This window comes from Balaenoptera ricei, chromosome 2, assembly GCF_028023285.1.
Source record: "Balaenoptera ricei isolate mBalRic1 chromosome 2, mBalRic1.hap2, whole genome shotgun sequence".
NCBI lineage: Eukaryota > Metazoa > Chordata > Mammalia > Artiodactyla > Balaenopteridae > Balaenoptera > Balaenoptera ricei.
Window position 1 is genome coordinate 164,019,212 of NC_082640.1, and position 22,686 is coordinate 164,041,897.

A 22,686-nucleotide genomic window follows, 5' to 3' on the forward strand; every position below is an offset into this window, starting at 1 on the left:
TTCACCAATGGACAGATCATCCAAAATGAAAATAAATAGGGAAACACAAGCTTTAAAGTACACATTAAACAGGATGGACTTAATTGATATTCATAGGACAGTCCTTCCAAAAACAAAAGAATACATTTTCTTCTCAAATGCTCATGGAACATTCTCCAGGATAGATCATATCTTGGGTCAGAAATCAAGCCTTGGTAAATTTAAGAAAATAGAAATCATATCAAGTATCTTTTCTGAGCACAACGCTATGAGACTAGATATCAATTACAGGAAAAAGAAAACTGTAAAAAAATACAAACACATGGAGGCTAAACAATATGCTACTAAATAACCAAGAGATCACTAAAGAAATCAAAGAGGAAATCAAAAAATATATAGAAACAAATGACAATGAAAACATGGCAACCCAAAACCTATGGGATGCAGAAAAAGCAGTTCTAAGAGGGAAGTTTATAGCAATACAATCCTACCTCAAGAAACAAGAAACATCTCAAATAAACAACCTAACCTTACACCTAAAGCAATTAGAGAAAGAAGAACAAAAAACCCCCAAAGTTAGCAGAAGGAAAGAAATCAAAAAGATCAGATCAGAAATAAATGAAAAAGAAATGAAGAAAACAATAGCAAAGATCAATAAAACTAAAAGCTAGTTCTTTGAGAAGATAAACAAAATTGATAAACCATTAACCAGACTCATCAGGAAAAAAAGGGAGAAGACTCAACAGAATTAGAAATGAAAAAGGAGAAGTAACAACTGACACTGCAGAAATACAAAGCATCATGAGAGATTACTACAAGCAAATAGATGCCAAAAAAATGGACAACCTGGAAGAAATGGACAAATTCTTAGAAAAGCACAGCCTTCTGAGACTGAACCAGGAAGAAATAGAATATATAAACAGACCAATCACAAGCAGTGAAATTGAAACTGTGATTAAAAATCTTCCAACAAACAAAAACCCAGGACCAGATGGCTTCACAGGCAAATTCTATCAAACATTTAGAGAAGAGGTAACACCCATCCTTCTCAGACTCTTCCAAAATATAGCAGAGGGAGGAACACTCCCAAGCTCATTCTATGAAGCCACCATCACCCTGACACCAAAACCAGCCAGAGATGTCACAAAGAAAGAAAACTACAGGCCAATATCACTGATGAACATAGATGCAAAAATCCTTAACAAAATACTAGCAGACAGAATCCAACAGCACATTAAAAGGGTGATACACCATGATCAAGTGGGGTTTATCCCAGGAATGCAAGGATTCTTCAATATACACAAATCAATCTCATTAACAAACTGAAGGATAAAAACCATATGATCATCTCAATAGATGGAGAAAAATCTTTCGACAAAATTCAACAGCCATTTAGATAAAAACTCTCCAGAACGTAGGCATAGAGGGAACCTACCTCAACACAATAAAGGCCATATATGACAGACCCACAGCCAACATCATTCTCAATGGTAAAAAACTGAAACCATTTCCTCTAAGATCAGGAACAAGACAAGGTTACCCACTCTCACCACTATTATTCAACATATTTTTGGAAGTTTTAGCTACAGCAATCAGAGAAGAAACAGAAATAAAAGGAATCCAAATGGGAAAAGAAGAAGTAAAACTGTCACTGTTTGCAGATGACATGATACTATATACATAGAGAATCCTAAAGATGCCACCAGAAAACTACTAGAGGTAATCAATGAATTTGGTAAAGTAGCAGGATACAAAATTAATGCACAGAAATTTCTTGCATTCCTATACACTAATGATGAAAAATCTGAAAGAGAAATTAAGGAAACACTCCCATTTACCATTGCAACAAAAAGAATAAAATACCTAGGAATAAACCTACCTAAGGAGACAAAAGACCTGTACTCAGAAGACTATAAGACACTGTGAAAGAAATTAAAGACAATACAAACAGATGGAGAGATATACCATGTTCTTAGATTGGAATAATCAACATTGTGAAAATGACTATACTACCCAAAGCAATCTCCAGATTCAATGCAATCCCTATCAGACTACCAATGGCATTTTTCACAGAACTATAACAAAAAATTTCACAATGTGTATGGAAACACAAAAGACCCCGAATAGCCAAAGCAATCTTGAGAAAGAAAAACGGAGCTGGAGGAATCAGACTCCCTGACTTCAGACTAAACTACAAAGCTATAGTAATCAAGAAAGTTCAGTAGTGGCACAAAAATAGAAATACAGATCAATGGAACAGGATAGAAAGCCCAGAGTTAAACCCACGCACCTGTGGTCACCTTATCTTTGTTAAAGGTGGCAAGAATATACAGTGGAGAAAAGACAACCTCTTCAATAAGTGGTGCTGAGAAAACTGCACAGCTACATGTAAAAGAATGAAATTAGAACACTCCCTAACACCATATACAAAAATAAACTCAGAATGGATTGGAGACCTAAATGTAAGGCCAGACACTATAAAACTCTTAGAGGAAAACATAGGCAGAACACTCTATGACATAAATCACAGCAAGATCCTTTTTGACCCACCTTCTGGAGAAATGCAAATTAAAACAAAAATAAACGAATGGGACCCAATGAAACTTAAAAGCTTTTGCACAACAAAGAAAACCATAAACAAGACGAAAAGACAGCCCTCAGAATGGGAGAAAATATTTGCAAATGAAGCAACTGACAAAGGATTAATCTCCAAAATTTACAAGCAGCTCATGCAGCTCAATATCAAAAATCAAACAACCCAATCCAAAAATGGGCAGAAGACCTAAATAGACATTACTCCAAAGAAGATATACAGATTGCCAACAAACACATGAAAGGATGCTCAACATCACTAATCATTAGAGAAATGCAAATCAAAACTGTAGTGAGGTATCACCTCACACCAGTCAGAATGGCCATCATCAAAAAATCTACAAACAATAAATGCTGGAGAGGGTGTGGAGAAAAGGGAACCCTCTTGCACTGTTGGTGGGAATGTAAATTGATACAGCCACTATGGAAAACATTATGGAGGTTCCTTTAAAAACTAAAAATAGAACTACCATATGACCCAGCAATCCCACTGTTGGGTATATACCCTGAGAAAACCATAATTTAAAAAGAGTCATGTACCACAATGTTCATTGCAGCACTATTTACAATAGCCAGGACATGGAAGCAACCTAAATGTCCATTGACAGATGAATGGGTAAAGAAGATGTGACCCATATGTACAATGGAATATTACTCAGCCATAAAAAGTAGTAAAATTGAGTTATTTGTAGTGAGGTTGATGGAGCTAGAGTCTGTCATACAGAGTGAAGTAAGTCAGAAAGAGAAAAACAAATACTTTATGCTAACACATATATATGGAATCTAAAAAAGAAATGGTTCTGAAGAACCTAGGGGCAGGACAGGAATAAAGACGCAGACGTAGAGAATGGACTTGAGGACACAGGGAGGGGAAGGGTAAGCTGGGACAAAGTGAGAGAGTGGCATGGACATATATACACTACCAAATGTAAAATAGATAGGTAGTGGGAAGCAGCTGCATAGCACAGGGAGATCCGCTCTGTGCTTTGTGACCACTTAGAGCGGTGGGATAGGGAAGATGGGAGGGAGATGCAAGAGGGAGGGGACATGGGGATATATGTATACATATAGCTGATTCACTTTGTTGTACAGCAGAAACTAACACAACATTGTAAAGCAATTATACTCCAGTAAAGGTGTTAAAAACATTAAAAAAAAAATATTAGATCTGTAGTCAAGAGAAAAAAAAAAAAAAGAAAGAAAAATTTATCAAAGGCAATGTGTGTCGAAAATATGGCCTGGCAGGGCTGGTAGCTAAGGCCAGTACAGAGTGTATCAGCTCAGGGAGAGAGAGAGAGAAGAGCAGGTTCCATCCTTCTGGTGATGGTGAGCCAGTGATGAAGACTCAGGCAGGACCTAACAGCCTCTGTCCCAGGTACAGAGTAAGAAGCATCTTACCTATATGAGCTCATTTACTTATCACACCAACCTGTGAGGTGGGGACAGTTCTCTTCCCATTTTACAGGTAAGGAAGTTGAGGACCAGGAAAGAGAAGTCACTTCTTCAAGGTTATCCAGCTAGTACGTGGCGGAGCTGGGATTTAAACACAGGCAGGGGCTGTGCTGCTCTCAACCTGTATGATGTGCACCCTCTCAGCCAAGACTTTCAAGTAGAAAAAAAGATAATCATACTAGATGCTAGGCCACTGAGATTGTCCTGGGTCCTCCTCTGGGCCTGGCTGTCTTAGCTGGCAGGGATTGGAACCAAATGGCGTACATTGTCCTTTTTACCGTTTTGCGGCATTTCGTTCCCTTGCTTACATTGTTCCTTCCTGGCCAGGCAACAGTGGTCTCCCGTCTCACCTGCTAGGCTCCTTTCGTTTGGTTCATCAACTGGTAGCCTCACCTGTGATGCCAAGAGGGCTGTTAGCTCACTCTGTTTCTGTCCTCCCATCCCAGGTACCATATCAGTGAACAGCAGGCGCACGCCGTTCACCGCTAGTGGGGAGAGCGAGATCCTGGACCTGGAGGGGGACATGTACCTGGGCGGGCTGCCGGAGAACCGTGCTGGCCTCATCCTCCCCACTGAGCTCTGGACCGCCATGCTCAACTATGGCTACGTGGGCTGCATCCGTGACCTGTTCATTGACGGGCGCAGCAAGAACATCCGGCAGCTGGCAGAGATGCAGAATGCTGCGGGCGTCAAGTCCTCCTGCTCACGGATGAGCGCTAAGCAGTGTGACAGCTACCCCTGCAAGAACAACGCCGTGTGCAAAGATGGCTGGAACCGCTTCATCTGCGACTGCACGGGCACCGGCTACTGGGGGCGAACCTGCGAGAGGGGTGAGTAGGCCCTCGTAGTGGCACACTGGGTCTGAGTGGGGGTGACGTGCTGCAGCTGTGTCCCTGGATAGACCTGCCTGTGCTTCCTTTGCTACTACAGGCGCTCCCTTTGGTCCTCCCTGTGCTTGCTTTCTTCTGGAGAAGAATTTTCTTGGGTTCACTGCTTTCCAGATCATACCCTTTCTAGTTCCGGATGCTTGGATTTGTTTGGCTAGGGTTGGGTTGCAGAGAGGGAAACTTTAGAGTAGATATTACCATGATCATGATAGTTTCTTGATTAAGTGTTAGACATCTATTTGAGAAGGTGAATTCTTTTGGGATTCTGGGTGGGCTCACCAACTGGCTGTTTCATTTGTTCATTTAGCTCATGCTTTTTGATGCTTTCTACATGCTAACTCTTGGATTAGGCTTTAGAAATACACTATTGAACAAAACAGCCCCAGCCCTGTTCTATGGAGCTTGCTGCCTAGTGGAATACTTAGCTGTTAAATAATCACAGACATGTTGAGTTTTATAAGAAGCAGTGTTATGTGTTGGTTAAGAACATGAATTCTGGGGCCAGACTGGGTGAGAGATGTGGCCCTCATGGAGCGATACAAACTTTCTCAAGATCTTTGAGACTTTATTTCCTCATTTGCAAAATGGAGATAATTAGGTACCTACCTCACAGGATATTAATGATGATTAAGTGAGTCAGTAGGTTTCTGGACTATGGAAAGCATTTAGTAAATGTTAGCGATTGTTACAGTCATAATTATTGTCATCAACATCATTAAAGGAAAAGCACAGAGAAGTTTGGGAGGCCTTTGCAAGGGGACCCAACATACTGTAGAGGTTCATAGAAAGCTTGAAAGAAATATATAGGTTGAGACTTGAAATGTAAGTAAGAGTTAGCTTGGCAACGAGGTGGGAGGAAGCCGGATGTCTTTTACATGAGGGCAACGTGTGCCAAGAGGTAAGAGACCATGGCACACTGGGACTTTCCTGGCGGTCCAGTGGTTGAGACTTCGCCTTCCAATGCAGGGGATGTGAGTTCGATCCCTGGTTGGGGAGCTCAGATCCCACATGCCTCGCAGCCAAAAAACCAAAACATAAGCAACAGAAGCAATATTGTAACAAATTCAATAAAGACTTTAAAAATGGTCCACATCAAGGAAAAAAAAATCTTAAAAAAAAAAATCTCCTCTAAAAAAAAATAAAAAGAGACCATGGCACAGTTGAGGAACCAAACAAAGTCCATAACAGAATGGAGTGTGTAGTGAGGTGGGGGGAAGGGTGTGAGAGGTGGCTGAAGAGTTGGGGGACAAAGAGTGGGGGCTGACCCTTTACAACAGGCCAGGATGCTGGGGGAAGCCCCTTTCTCTCTACCGCTTTAGGACCTTACACTTGCACTGAATTTACAGTTTGGGTAAAGGGCAGAGATAAAGGTAAGCAAAGAGACATCAAGACAAGGAGATCCTAGTCTATAAGCCACATCCAGATTGCAGCTTGGTTAATTGTTTTATATGCCAAGCACACAGAATCTGGCTGGCTGTCCATGAGTTGTCAGTCTCTATTTTGTATGAAAGGATAATTTACATAGTTATCAAGTTTTGCTGAGGGCATAGTTCTAGGGCTTTGAGGATACTGTGTCTGTAGTAGAGATAGTTTCTGTCTACAGAAGCTTATCATTTCTTTAGCTGAGGAGTGGACACATCTATATAAGAAGCAGTAATAAAATGATACAAGGCAGCAGCATGGGCTGGACCACTAGGGGGACATGGAAATTTAGTGAAGACTTTCTTGAGGAGAGGGACATGCAGGGTCTCATCCTTAAAGACTACCAGTGGCCAGAATTGTCCAGGTATCAGAAGTCTGTTGATAAGGAGGGATCCTGGAACATGCTTGGATAACCAGTCAAGGATTTTCAAGGAGTCATTTTTGTGAGGTCAACCATATTGCTAGTTAAAGTATATTTCAAGAGAACTGCAAACCTTCCCTACAGCTGGACCAAAAGGAGGACACAAGATATTGGAGTAAAGGAAAAGGAGCTTTTTTGGGGCTCATAGAAGTGAAATTCAGATTCACTGAATTTTCAAAGCAGCCACCCCAGAACATGAGCTAAGATGGGGAGGCGGCCATCCAGAACAGAAGTGGGTCTCATTTGGCTGGCCAGTCTGTCAAGCTCCTGAACTCTTTCCAAATCTCTTTTTAGGGTAGACTATCCTGGTTGCTGGTTTGGGGAGATAGAAAAGTCATTCGACCTCTGGGATGCATGAGACCATTTTGGTATAAGCCAGGAAACTGTGGATCATCCACTGTCTAGGAAGGTAGTTTAAGAACTGAAGGTCCCTTCAGACATCTCACTTCTTTCTCCTGGGTATCTTTCCAACTCAAGGGCCTTGTGGTTACTGAAGACAAGCAGCAGTGACTGGAGACAGCTGAGCAAGGTGTCCCTGAGATCAGCTGTTCCAAGGGCAAATCAATGGGAGTTGGTCCAAGATTTGCCAAGTACAGTGAAAGTCACTGCACCTTTTACGTTGTCACTTCTGACTAGTCATTAAAAGGCAGCTGATTGGGGATATATGAGGGACAATTATTCCTGGTACAGTGCAGCCAAGAATCATCCATTGTGGCCAAATGAGAAGGAGCCTGGCAAATTTAAGACGTTTAATCTACATGTCGCTCAAATCCCAGATGGTTCAACTGATTGTTTTGTTCCCCCACTAATTGTTTTTTGGCCCTGTATTGTTCCCGACACCATGTTCAGAATGAATCAGTGGAGTGTAAAAATGATAGGACTCTACTTTGCTGGCAAAGAAAACCGTTTCCCTATGACGCTGTTTTTCTTTATTGAAACTGATTCGTCAGTGGAGATGCTTTTGACTTTTGTTCATTTTTCATACATGCAGCAGGCATTTATTGAAACCCTAATTTGTTCCAGGCACTGTATTAGATGCTGGCAATGCAAAGAAACCCAAAAACCGACACAGCTTCTGGTTTTGATCAAGGGGTGTATAGTCCTACTGGACAAGGAAAGGTGGGAACTGTGCTAACGCTTGGTAGATGTCATGCCTGATGTTTTAGGGGAATAGCAGGGTAGACAGATGGGAGAGGCCATGCCTACATGGGTGAGTGATGGTTGGGAAAAGGGGACCTGAGGTTTCTTAGATTTTCTGGTCTGCTATTAATAATAAAACTATGGCCTCTCTCTACCTCTGACCCTCAGTATGCATTATAGGCACTTCTGAAGAGTGGTAAAGGAAGAGCATTAACATTCTTTATGCAAGAGCGTGATCCCCTTTGTCAAGGAATGCTGGGCCACCCACCATAACACCATCAACAAGTTCACTCAATTTACCATTCTCTAATTTTTTTCTAGAAGCATTAACCCTAAGCCTAGAATTGATCATTTGTACCAAATGTGATAAGACTAAGACAATTCCTAAGGCAGTGTGTCCCATCTAGCCCCAACTGTGTCCTATACTTGGGCTTCATAATAGTGTCCATCCCTTGGTATCACTAGCCCCACAACAGGAATGGTAGTGTTTGAAAGAGGCACTTGTTTCTATAAAATGGAGAAAGCATAAGTGGGTTGCTGAAAACTGGTATTAAGAGACAAAGCAGAGTCAGGGATGGCTCAGGTCAGACACTGGATCAAAATAGCCCAAGAACCCAAGCAAAGTGAGCAAGCACATCTGTCTAAGGTACAACTCCCAGGTTAAAGGTGTCAGCCAAAGACAAAGGAATAAGGCAAGGGAACTAGGAAATATATGAGTACATGAGACTAAGGTTGATTTGCATGAGTGTCTTTCTCTGATAGTAAAAATGGATGTCTCTCGCTTGTACCCTCACAAGAGTGCTTCTACTGCCTATGAAGATGAGCAACTCTAAATTTTGACATATAACAGTTGGCTTGATGTTGTATTTAGATTGTTTTTTCACCATGATCTGATACTGTTCTAAGGAGATGTAGATAGATCCACCCATTCCAGTTGTTCAACTGTAGCTGTTCTGGTTTGTTATTTGTTAATCATATTGATGTGGGAGACATCTCCATGACCTAAAAAGCTAAGGTCTGCTTAGCTACTTCATGCCTTGTTTGGTTGAAATGCTTTACTCTGCTGGAAGATTGCCTGCCATTTTAAAAATCCTATTGTGTAGAGGAAACATTCTGTCTTATCTAAGATGATATGATCAGTTGACTTGGGACAACAGAGGCATCTTCTCCTTGTCAGTGTAGCCAGACTGCTTAGTTCAATTAGTGGGGACCAAGTGTTAATAGGCAAGGCTGTGGATTTAATTTATTTGTGGACCATCGAGCTTCAATTTGAGGCCACTGCAGTTTCTATCCCCTTCCCTAGATGGCTTTTCCTGAATGTATGCCATCATTTGTTTAGCAAGAAATAAAATAGGACTCAGCACAGGTTCATCCCTATGACAAAAATAACCTATACTATAGCACTTAGAGTCAGGATGGCCGAGTGGTTAATGGCATGAATTTTAGTCAGATGGACCTTGGTTCCTGAGTTGGTTCTGTCAGTAGCTAGGTAATATACAACAAATTTTTTATTTCATCCAAGTCTCAGTTTCCTTATGTGTAAAATGGGGACACTGATACTTACTAGGTAAGGTTCTCTTGGTTGCAAGCTACAGAATTGACAATGGCTAACAGAGTAAAGGAAGAAGACGTATTGCATGATTACCTAGAGAGTTACTGATCAAATGATGATCTGACGAACTACATCTTGAAAAGGGAAGCAGAACAACGCTGGGGATCCCAAGCCACTGTGATTGAAATGATGTGTCTCTCTTGACCTACAGGTTCTGGAGTTTTCCATTCACGGTTTACATTTTCCAAAAAGAGAACCTGATTGGCCCACTTTAGTTCATCTGCCTATTCTTCTACAGTCAGCTCTGTCCAGGCGGGCAGTCACCTAGAATAGATGTGAAGGATCACCTAACATGTAAATATATAACCTTACTGAACCATTTTCTTAGTGTTCTTTCATGGCTAAGCTTGGGGTACCCTGATCCAAAAGGCCATGTCCTGTTATAGATGCCCAGCCACATGGACTACTTGTGTGTGATAAACAAAAATGTTTCCTGGGGTCATGGAAATTGGATGCCTTTGAGAATATTAAATTGTAGAACTAAGAAAATGTGATAGAGAGGGTAAATCTGCTCTTCTCACTGGTCCCCGGGATTCCATTTATCTGACATAAACACCAGCTGAAAACCAAGAATGCAGATATTACGAGTTCTCTCAAATGACCCTGTTCCAGCAGGAAAGGCTTGCAGGCAGCAGCTGCTCGGGGACTTCGCTTTCAGCCAGCCCCTCTGATGGCTGCTGTGTGCTCCTGGGGCAGCAGTACATCCTGCTGGGGAGGGTGAGACACTGACTTTAGAGGAGGCTAGAGTGCGTCATTTGGATGCCACATGGAAATCAGGGCATCAGGACATAGCAGGCCTGGCAGATTCAGTTGATGTTACCTGTACCTAATCCTTATTCCAGCAAGGGAGGAATTGGAAGCCCTGAGAAGTTAATGTCACTTTAACTTGGAGCAGCTGTAGAATGGTTAAAATTCATGGATCCTGACGCCTAATCCACTGTACTTTCCATTACATTGAGTAGCCTTTCCTCCTCTTATATATGAAAGCGGTTGGATTATAAGGTTATTGAAGGAAAAACAGTGCATTAGGTATTTTTGTTTTCCCACAGTCTCCAGCACTGTGCTATACACATACTACGAGGTTATTAAATGTTGGAGGAAGGGTCCCAGTCCTCTGTCCTGGGTCTCCTCCTGGTCTGCACATTGCCCTTTGTGCCCTCATCCACTGCCATGGTGTCAAAGGTTATCTATATGTCAGTGATTCCCAAATCAGTCTCTGTAGCCTCGAACTCTCTCTGGAACCCCAGATTTCTATATCCAGTTGTCTGCTTGACATCTTCATTTGGATATCTGATAGATATCTTAATCATAACATTGAAGAATAGAAATCTTCAGTGCCTCCTCCCTGCCTTAGACTTTCTTTTTTCTTTTCTTTTTTTTTTACTTTTAGTTTTTCCCATCTCAGTAAATGGCATCACCATTGTCCTTGGCATTTTCCTTGATTTTTCTTCTCCCATCTCATTCAGTCTGTCTCAGCAAGTTCCTGTCGTCTCCTCATCTAAACCCATCCTGCATCTGTCCACTTCTCTCCCTCTCCACTAAAAAAATCCTAGGTAAACCTACATTGATCTCTTCTTTGGAAAACTAGGTAGCATATCATATGTTATGAAAAGCTCAAATTCATTTTGCGCCTTCCTCAGAGTATTGAAGTGAGATTATTAAAATGTTTAAATATTCAACACATTCTTAAGTAGCTTTAGTTTCAGTGGCTTTTGGTCCCTCAAATTGCAGGAAATGAAGCTATGATACTTCTTTGGAATTAACTTCAACATTCACATTTCCATACCTTTTCTCTGTACCAAGCTTGGTGAGCTAAGTTGTGAGGATACAAATTTGTAGAAGACATAGTTTCAATTCTTGAGCTCACAGTCTAATAATCTGCAAATTGTAATGCAGTCTACCAAGGGCAATGATCCAGGAATATCATAGGAAAGAATGAGATAACAATTAGAAAGCAAAATATGTCCAACATGATATACCACTTTATAACCAGTTCTGGATCTACTGGGGTCTGCTCAGACTGACTCACTGGTGTGGGAACAAAAGAAACCCTGGCTTCCAGGGTCAAATATAAAAATGCTTGTTGCTTTCCCTTGTTCCAGTGCCATTGAGGCTCTGCTCCTATTCCCCTGGGAACATCCAGGCCCTTTATTTAGATATGTGACCTTGAGATTCTTACTTGGATCCTCTGGCCTCTCTGTTCTGCAAAAATAAAATGAGGCAATTGGGTTTCATGCTCTCTCAGGGCCCATCCAATTATAAAACTCTGTGATTCTCAAATGTCATCAGCTTGGCAGTGGCTTCCCTTATCCTGAGTAGAGGGGTAAAGGTGAGTGAAGGGCAGGGCAGGGATGCTAGTCCTTGTTCCTGGCGGTCTGCAGTGCTGTCTGGGTTAGGAGGCTCAGTTTAGTCATATCAGCACTGCGGTGAAGTTGTCACCTCTCTGATTCATTCATCTAAGAATATGAATACCTTGATATACTGGGAATACTTCAGGTCCATGACTTAAAAGTTTTAATTGCTGGATTAATGAATAGAGCCTTGGATTTCTTAATATCATTAAAAGACTGTCTCTTTTTCAGTCCATTGTTTACCCCCTTTCAAGGGTAAATACATGTATTAGAGAAGGAGGGCCCCCAAGAAATACATAATTCATCAACATCAACCAACATGTCCCCATTTTTTCTTATCCATTGGTGCTTTTTTAATTTTTATTTTATATTGGAGTATAGTTGATTAACAATGTTATGTTAGTGTCAGGTGTACAGCAAAGTGATTCAGTTGTACACATACATGTATCCATTCTTTTTCAAATTCTTTTCCCATTTAGGTTATTACAGAGTATTGAGCAGAGTTCCCTGTGCTATACAGTAGGTCCTTGTTGGTTTTCTATTTTAAATATAGCAGTGTGTACATGTCAATCCCAAGCTCCCAATCTATCCCTCCCCTCCCACACTTTCCCCCTGGTAACCATAAGTTCCTTCTCTAAGTCTGTGAGTCTGTGTCTGTTTTGTAAATAAATTCATTTGTATCATTTTTTAAGATTCTGCATATAAGCAATATCATATGATATTTGTCTTCCTCTGTCTGACTTACTTTACTTAGTATGATAATCTCCAGGTCCGTCTATGTTGCTGCAAATGGCATTATTTCATTCTTTTTAATGGCTGAGTAATATTCCATTGTATGTATGTACCACATCTTTTTTTAAAAAAATTTTTATCAGGGTATAGTTGCTTTACAATGTTGTGTTAGTTTCTGCTGTACAGCAAAGTGAATCAGTTATATGTATACATGTACCCCCTCTTTTTTGGATTTCCTTCCCATTTAGGTCACCACAGAACACTGAGTAGAGTTCCCTGTGCTATACAGTAGGTTCTCATTAGTTATCTATTTTATACACAGTAGTGTATATATGTCAATCCCAATCTCGCCATTCATCCCACCCTGCCACCTCCTTGGTATCTGTAAGTTTGTTCTCTACATCTTTGTCTCTATTTCTGCTTTGCAAATAAGTTCATCTGTACTATTTTTCTAGATTCCACATATGAGCAATATTATATGATATTTGTTTTTCTCTTTCTGACTTACTTCACTCTGTATGACAGTCTCTAGGTCTGTCCATGTCTCTGCAAATGGCACTATTTTTTATGGCTGAGTAATATTCCATTGTATATATGTACCACTGCTTTATCCATTCCTCTGTTGATGGACATATAGGTTGCTTCCATGTCTTGGCTATTGTAAATAGTGCTGCAATGAACATTGGGGTGCATGTACCCTTTTGAACCATGTTTATCTCCAGATATATGCCCAGGAATGGGATTGCTGGATCATATGGTAGCTCTGTTTTTAGTTTCTTAAGGAAGCTCCATACTGTTCTCCATAGTGGCTGTACCAATTTACATTCCCACCAGCAGTGTAGGAGGGTTCCCTTTTCTCCACACCCTCTCCAGCATTTATTGTTTGTAGACTTTTGATGATGGCTGTTCTGACTGGTGTGAGGTGATACCTCATTGTAGTTTTGATTTGCACTCCTCTAATAATTAGTGATGTTGAGCATCTTTTCATGTGCCTCTTGGCCATCTGTATGTCTTCTTTGGCAAAATGTCACTTTAGGTCTTCTGCCCATTTTTTAATTGGGTTAAGACACACAGCTATATCTCTGGTGATGACCGTAGCGTTGCTCAGATTCAGCCTCTTCTTGTTTCTCTTCCTGTTCTCCTTTCCACAGGCCCAGGATTGTATGATCCCAGGAAATTGTCCTATAGTCCATGAACCCTTCCTAAGTGTTATTCTGCCAGGTTAGGGTCTGAGATACCCCTGATCAGAGCTTCTCCTAATGGTCTAAAGAAGAGAGTAAGGGAAGAAGATTCTAGTCGTTTGAGAAGCTTGAAGCTCCAGGGGTCTCAGAAGGACAGGCTGGGGACTTTGGCGATCTTTGGAAAATCTACAGCTAGGCCTGTGTTCAGCCTGAGAATGTGAAGGTCAGCACTTTGAGGCAGCGTGTGACAGCTGCTTAGAACTGTGACACACCTGCTGTTGGCTGTGATTCTGCCAAATGCAGAGACATGGTGGCCATTTATATTACTGCTTTGTACCTTTATTACTGCCTTTGCTAAAAGCTGCTTAACTGCCAGCAGACATCTGCCCATTATTGATACAATAAACTGAGATGCTGCTAAATTATGAGAAACAAGTGCTTCAAAATGCAACACAAGGGGATTGTCATAGCATTTTTTAGCATCTTTGGCTTTGTGGGTCTTTTCACAGATAGATGAATCCTTCCTTGCTCCAGTCTGGATTAAGAGGAAAGGAAAGTTAACTTTTTTGAGAGAAATTATATGCCTGCTTTGTATTCTTAATATACACTGGGCCATTTAACCCTCACATCCATTCTGCAGGCTGCGTAATCTTAACCTCATTTCCTAGATGAAGAAAATAAGGCCCCAAGTCATTCATTCCAAAGCACCTGTTGAGTACTGTGTGCCAGCGGCCGCATTGATCCTTCGAGATACAAGAGAATTGATTGTGATGTTCCTCATAAACATATCAATATATTCTGATACCTGAGGAAAGGACATAAATGCAAGGAGAAATATCATGGACAGTGTCAGAGCTTGGGTGACACTAGAGCTGACGCTAGGTGGAGTAGCAGGAATCTCCCGGGAAGACCAGGCAGGGAAAAGTATTTCAGGCAGAAGGAACAGATATGCAAAGATGACTTCTGTAAACAGGAGGTTTTCCTCGTGGATGGTATCTAAGTCTTAAATTTGAGGGGATGTTTTAGAAGGTGTAGCTGAAGAAATGGTAGGGCCAGTTGTGAGGCACCTTGTTTGTTCTCCCCACAAGTTTGGACCTTGCCAAACTCGTAAGGGGGCATGCCAGTTTTAGCAATGGGGTCACAAAGTCAGATCCCTCTGGCAAGGGATGATTGGCATGTGGGAGACAGTAGGCCAAGAGACCAGTGTGCGTTAGTTCAGTTTGCATTTATATTAACTCAGGGTGGGAAATAAGAGTCCTAACTGCGATTAGGGAGAATGGAGGTCGAGTTCTGGGGGCACATCCAATAGATATTTAAGGGGCAATGTTGATAGGATTTACTAACCAGTCATACACAGCTAAAGAGTGGCCGAGAGTGGATTAGAATAAGGGTTTGGTCGTAGAATCCCGTTGTTTCTTCCCTGTGCTACTCAAGCATCTCAGATCAGTTGGAGAGTCTTGGGAGGAGTGGGGAAGAGTGAGGTAGCGATTAAGGGGATATAGCTAGGAGTCGCCTACATATACTGGTCCCACTCTGAACATATGTGACTTATTCTCTCTCTGTGCCTCAGTTTCCATATTTACCACGGAGAATATCAACAATGGTTGCTTAATTGGCTTTTTGTGAGCCTCTTTATTATAGAGTCAAAGTGTATGTTGTGCTCACAGAGATCATAAGCCAGCATGTCCCTTTCCGAAGCTAGAATTCTGCAATTCAAGAATGAAAAAATTCTCAGACTGGTGTCTTTATTACTCAGTTTTTTCTTGTGTTGTAGAAATGACCTAGATATGATTTCTGTGTTTAAGTATATGATATAGGCTAGAACTTAACAGGGGGAAGGAAGGTTGCACCAGAAGGGAACATACCAAAGCATGCTTTTCTCCATACTTCACATGGTTTGTATTTGGAATCAAGACATGACTACTGTAATCCCAGATTTTGAAGAATTATGCTAAAATAGTCTGTTGTTACTGTGATTATCTCAACCAAGCTTTGCATGTATTTGGTGGAAAAATGAATTGTTTCTCTTTCTCTTGTAAAAGTGGCCATATTTGAGATTAAGCTAAAAGATTCTTTCCTTATAGGTAGGAAAAATCGTATGTTTAATTTCTCTGTATTCTGGTCTTCCATTAGGACTTCACATCAATGACACCCAATACTGAGGATTGTGTATGTGTGAGTGATAGAGCACACGTGTAGTTTCCCTCTAGTTTCTGAGGTGTTTTTCTGTTCTGTTTTTAATATAATCAGAGATTATTAAGGAAGAGAAACGCAAACATGTAACAGTCATGAATAGAAGGGCCAAACTGAAACCTAGACCTGTATTGATCCAAAGAAATCCAGATGAGTGTAAAGCGCTATAGAATTATTTATCTCGCCAGAGGCCCAGATACCATCCAGCACAACCACCCAACCCCCAGTTCTAGATCAGGAAACTGAGGGCTCCAGGTAGGAAATAAGCTGCCCAAAGAATAGAATATAGTGTTTCTAGCCCCTCCTTTTGGTTCTCCTATCATTGGATTTTTCAAAGAAATCCGAAGATACTGCAGGAGCAGTATTTGTGCAGATGCATGAAGATGTATGTTTATGTCCCCTTGGATTACTAAGCAGTACAATCATGCATTGTAACAAAGGTATTTGGTTAGCCTCCAGTCTTACTCTTGTTGGTAAATTTATTTAGAATGTTGGCAATTGATTTAGAGAAAAGAAATATGAAGGGAAAAGACATGTGTACATGTCTCTTATTTCATCAACGATCCCATATTACCCCATATGACAAATAAATCCAGCCCAAAAGAGAGAATTTTGGAGTGACAAGTGCATTTGGGACTTGGGGCCGGAAACCCTGGGTATATAGCTCTCAAAAGGCCCCCTTCTGTGGAATATTGGGCAGCTATGTCCCTGGCAAGGAAATGCAAGATTTCTTGGAGATCACTTCGTGCTTCTTAGCATTTTGAACCTTTACAGCAAGGCGTTCTCATCAAAATGACAAGCCCCAGCAGAGCCTTCTGAGAGGCCAGTTAATCAGGAACCTTATGAAGTCTGTGGGGTTAGCACGCGTCCCCTCTTTTTGCCTCCAGGGAAAGAAAGCCGTGTGTCTTTCAGATTTCAGTCTTCTCTGCAAGCCCCTCGTCTGGAGCTTCCTGCTGTGACCCACAGATATTTGAATATTGTTTTCCTGTGGTCTCCCAGGGCCACATACTGACACCAGCTAAGGCTAGTACATTTTTAATCTCCATCCGCAACATTGTAAGGAAAGATGACTGCTCTGATGTTTGCTTACTTGAATTCTCCCTACTCCGGAAATCTTCAGACCCCCAGAAAGGATCTGAAGATAGTGGCTCACTCTTAATGTCACCACATATGGTGGCAGGCAGTTGCTGACAGGGACCTCAACTCCAGCTGGCTGTCTCTGCTCCCTTTGCCCCATTTCTCAGGCTGTAATGAAACTTATTTCACAAGCAACCCAGCTTCTCCAGATACTGTAAGATGGAGCCTCCTGTGGAAATCCACAAAGTCAAGTCTATGTTGAGAGCAGAAGTAGAAAGAGAAAAGATTGATGAGTAAAAGTCATGTAGCTGTACAGGTGATAAAAACATTTATTGGGATGAGGGTGGGGGTGACTCTATCAGAATTTAGATTCATATTTAGTTGGAAAAGACCTCTGAGGTTTTTGAGTCTGACCTAACATCTGATGCATGAACACCCTTGACAAAATCTCTGAAATGTTGTATGGACTCTATGGGAACATTTTCTGTTTCCATATGCTGTGCTAAATGCACAGTAGTGGGTAGTTTAATCGTTGCGATAACTGTGTAAGATAGGTGCTATTTCATTCTCAATTTACATCTGAGGAATGGGGGTCACGGCTAGGTTAAATAACTTGCCTAAGGTCACCTGGTTCTTCTGGACCTTTCACTCCAGAGCCTACTCTTTTGTGATATTCTACTGCTCGCAGTGACAAGGGAGCTCACTCTTCAAGAAGCTGCTGTTTCAGTTTTGGAGAGCACCAAATACAGACATACCCCGGAGATATTGCAGGTTTGGTTCCAGACCACCTCAATAAAGTAAATATCATAGTAAAGTGAGTCACATGAAGTTTTTGGTTTTCCAGTGCATATGAAAACTATGTTTATGTCATACTGTAGTCTAGTAAGTGTGCAATAGCATTATGTCTAAAAAATGTGTATACCTTAATTTAAAAATACTTTATTGCTAAAAAATGCTACCCATCATCTAAGCCTTCAGTGAGCTGTCATCTTTTTTGCTGGTGGAAGGTTGGAAATATTGCAAGAATTACCAAAATGTGACACAGAGACACAAAGTGAGCAAATGCCATTGGAAAAATGGTGCTGATAGTCTTGTTCAACACAGGGTTGCCACAGACCTTCAATTTGTAAAACACACAATATCTGCTAAGCACAATAAAGCAAAATGCAATAAAATTAGGTATACCTTTATTCTAAATATCTCCCGTTTACTGTAAACTGAAGTCTCTATTCTTCTAATATCTTTCTTTTGATCTTGGTTCTGGCTTTGGGAACTATATAGGATTTAATCCCTCAATTAATATTTACTTGGTACTTACTGTGCCTTGGACACCTGGGATATATAGAACTATCAAACCTTAAACGCTCTTCTGTAGTAGACCTTTAGTTAGTTAAAGAGGACTGTCATTTTTCCACTGAAAGGTTGTCAGTCATTCTCAGGATAACCTTTATTAGTTTCTTCAAGTAGTCCTCATCTGTTGTGGTTTTGAGTTCCTCCATAATCCACTAGTCATTGAGGGAATGAAGGAAGGTGAGGAGGGGCTGTGTATTCACTGAATGCAAGGATGGCTTCCAGGACCAGGGAACTTTGTGGCTCTGCCCCTTTAAGCAGCAGGCATTTGTTACTAATGCAATAACCCATATGATTGTTGGACATTGTAACGTCATATGGACTATGGATTTGTGAGGCCAGTGGGATTCATTGGTATATTTCTGAGAGGTGATTGCTAGTTGCATATCCTGAAAAAAAAATATCTTGGGCCCACAATAGGCAGCATCACATTTATTTCCTAATCTTATTGCTCAAAATAGTCCTAGACTGAATGTGGTTAAATCACATATTTCAAAAGCAAGGCTACATTTATCTTTGGCCTTAGGAAGATCTCAGGGTATCACTTGACAAGGAAACTGTGGTTTTGACAAATATCAGCAGATATAGAATCATTGAATGCTGGAGTTGGTCAGAAACATAAAAATCATATTTTCTGGTGCTGATAAGTTACAAAGGAAGAACTGAGGTTCGGATGGTTATGTATTACACAAGTGGTCCAAAGTCATACAGGTAGTCATGGTGGGACTCGTATCTCAATATTTTGAAACCTGGACCATAGCTCTCGATCCTAAAGCAATGTCAGGAGGTGCTCTAGCTTTGTGCCTTTGGGGTAGTCTTCCTGTGTAGCTGACAGTTAGATCCTTGTGCAACGCAGCTCCGAACCTTTCTGCACAAGCTCAGTGGGTCCTTGTGATTTTTTTTTTTACATGTAATAGTCCCTTTTTTTATTGCAAATAGGCTAGGCAATTAATTCACAGTTAGCAGCTTATGGCCTGGGAAATCTCATTACCCAAACCTTACATTATCAACACATCTGTTTAAAAAGAGATGCTTAAAGAAGTGCTCTGAATATTCAGATTCCTCATCATCTCCAAGAATAGGGGAAGTACTGAAAGGCAACTTTGGAGAGAGTGTAGGGTCGTACCAAGGTTATCAAACCCACTGAAATGCACACCTCAGGAGGTATAAAAAGGGAATTCACATTTACTGAGTACCTGTTATATGCCAGGTATAACTTGATGTTTAAGATGCAGGAGCTCTGGTGTCGAACAGAGCTGGATATGAATGCTAATTCCATCACTGATTATTATGTGATCTTGGGTGTGTTTTTAACCTCTCTGAACCTCAGCTTTCTGATCTATAAAACAAACTTGGGGTTGTTGTGAGGCTTAAATAAAATGATTATGTAAAAATCTTAGCACAATGCCTGTAACTTTGTGTTTACTACCTGGAGGAGTATTAGTCTCTCATTTAAATTTAGAACAAACTTATAAAGTTTGAGGTATCATTCATATCTTTTAATTAAACCAAGTCTCAGAAAGATGAAATAACTTGTCATAGTCACAACGTTAGTGAATCCTGGAGGGAGCATTGGTGAAACCCAGTCCATCCAATTTTCTATTATGCTTTGCCGTTCCTTAAAATGGGAGGTCTTGGAGGTGAGATCTGGTATCACATGAGGGAATCAGAGCTGTGGGGAAATGGAGAGATCCTTGTTTATCTTCCAACCCTGTCTGTTCTCTGCTTCAGGACTTTCAGGGGTGAATCTAAGGAATAAGCAGTGCTAGAAGCTGTGCATTTGAAGTAAATTCAGGATTTAGAAGAGTGATCGGGATCTTCCCCATCCTCTTGCCTACATTCTTGATTCCTGAGTAAAGGAGAGGAGCTCTTAAGTTTCCATGGTGCTGCTCCAAAAAAGCACAAAATCTATACAGCTTGGGGCTGGTGGCGATAGACTTTGCCCTATCACGGTTTATCCAGGGCCACCACGTACCCAAACTCACACCTACATTCACACCCACATGTACACACAGACACACCACACGCTTCAGCCATAAACCTGGACCTCTCTGTATTTTGTTTTGCTTATCTGTCTCCTGCCATCAAGCACGTATCAAGTATCCCACTGCCAAGGATAGAAAAGCAGTTCACTCCGTGTTTGTGGAGGGAAAACATGAAAGGCTGAATGAAAGCCTAAATGAGTGAGGTTAACTCTAAGAGTTACTCTACTGAAGTTAGAATTCTGGTTTACTAGCTGATAAATTTGGAGAAACCTGGGGCCTGAATGTCCCTCCTCTCTACCCCCAGACACACACACACAGATTGGGATTTTCTGGTGGGCAGAGGTGGAGATGTGCCTGGAGGAGAGTCGTCCAGCAGCTCCCTTAGGCCGAGGCCTAGCGTCTTTGCCCTGTAACAGCTATTCCCAGCATTATCTGTAGAGAAGCAAGAGTCAGTGTTGCTTAGTGGACAGATGGGCAGGCTTGGAAAGAACGAAGCTCGGGTAGAAGGAGAAGCTGACTCGTGCATCTTGGGCAGGCGCTTCTACCATCTGAAACAATGCACTGACCTTGGTGAGAAGAGTTGCCAGTTCCCTTTTGCTCCCTCTCACTCTTTTCCCTTGCCCTTCCCTGTCATCCTTACTCTTCCCCCTCTTTCCTCTTCTTTATTTCTTCCTGGTCAGTCTCACACAGTCCTTTCTTCCCTTGTCTATCCATCTTTTAGGCTTCATACAGCAATAATGTCTACCTTTTAATGGACAGTTCCTTCCCAGAGGGATGAAGTTGACCCTTGTTTGTTCAAAATGATTGGCATGGAGGCTGCCATAAAATGTGGGCTGACACCTAGGTCTGCCTAGACAGGTGACAGAGGTAGAAGGGAAGGACAGGCCCCCAAGGCCTCTGCAAGCACATTGCCTAGCCTGGAAGCAATCTCTTTTTGAACTGTGATAATGAGAGGTGGTCTTGGAAAGAGGGGGTCATGACTCTGCAAAACCAAATGGCTAAAATTTCGTGGGGAACGCAGAGCAGTGCACTGGGATATCAGTCCCTACTCGAGCGTATGACTTGGCTGCTGCAGAAGAGGCTCTCTCTTTCTAATGTTGGGTTTGCCCCCCGGGGCTTTCTGTAAATGGAGGTTGATGGCGGTGGTGTGATGGGGAAGCAGTATGTCCTCAAGATGAAGCTGAACAGAAAGGTTTCTTTGTAAGTTTTCTTTTCCCCTTTCTTCCTTCAGTTCTCTCACTTCTTGCTCACCCTTCTTTCACCTTCCTGCTTTTCTTGCCCTCAGCCCTTTCAGAACAGTTGTCATTTTTTTCCCTCTGTGTATGACATGTTTGACCCATCCCATTTTTTTCACTCCAGAGAAGTGTTCCTGGGGGCTCTGACGGAACAATTGAAATAACGAACCTTGACTTTGGTAGGACTCTTATTATTATGTCTTCATAAAATGCTAATCAATAAAGCAATCTCCAGGTTATAGTTCTGTTAGGAGTGTTTACCACTGCTGGGAAGAAGCCTCATAAAGAATTGTCACCATTGGATTATTACCAATATTCTAGATCATGGATCTCCATTTTAAAAAATAAACACTTGTGATTACAAAAGTGATGTATGTTCACTGTAGAAAATTTGGATATATGGAAATTTATTTGTTCAACTTTTTATTTAGCCAATATTGAGTACCTATTTCGTGGCAGATAATAAAAAAAGCTAAAATCAAGCATAACTATACCAACCAGAGATGGTCATTGTTAACATGCTGGAATGCTTTATTTTATTCCTTTGGGCAATGTATGTATAAAATATATATCTTTTTTTTTTTTTTTTTTTTTAATTTATTTATTTATTTATTTATGGCTGTGTTGGGTCTTCGTTTCTGTACGAGGGCTTTCTCTAGTTGTGGCGAGCGGGGGCCACTCTTCATCGCGGTGCGCGGGCCTCTCACTATCGCGGCCTCTGTTGTTGCGGAGCACAGGCTCCAGACGCGCAGGCTCAGTAGTTGTGGCTCACGGGCCCAGTTGCTCCGCGGCATGTGGGATCTTCCCAGCCAGGTCTTGAACCCGTGCCCCCTGCATTGGCAGGCAGATTATCAACCACTGCGCCACCAGGGAAGCCCTAAAATATATATCTTAAAAGTAATTTTCTATCCTGAGTTTTTCAGTTAGCTTTCATAGATTCAATTACATCATAATTTCAAAATTATATCATAATTTCAAAATTATATCATAATGTCAGTTTAGCATTATGTTATAACCTTTATCTCAAATTATTAAAAAAACCCTTAAAAGTATTTTTTAATGACTTCACAGTAGCTA

The 22,686-nt window shown here is 41.3% G+C and overlaps 1 protein-coding gene across 7 annotated transcripts in view; it reads left to right on the forward strand.

Moving 5' to 3' along the window:
• NRXN3 (neurexin 3) overlaps positions 1 to 22,686 on the forward strand; it is a 1,690,724-nt gene that overhangs the window by 559,314 nt on the left and 1,108,724 nt on the right. For all 7 annotated transcript variants that reach the window (XM_059914768.1, XM_059914763.1, XM_059914764.1 and 4 more), the window contains one exon: positions 4,470 to 4,853. In XM_059914768.1, coding sequence (XP_059770751.1) covers positions 4,470 to 4,853 — 384 coding nt within the window. The remainder of the gene's footprint in view (positions 1 to 4,469; positions 4,854 to 22,686) is intronic.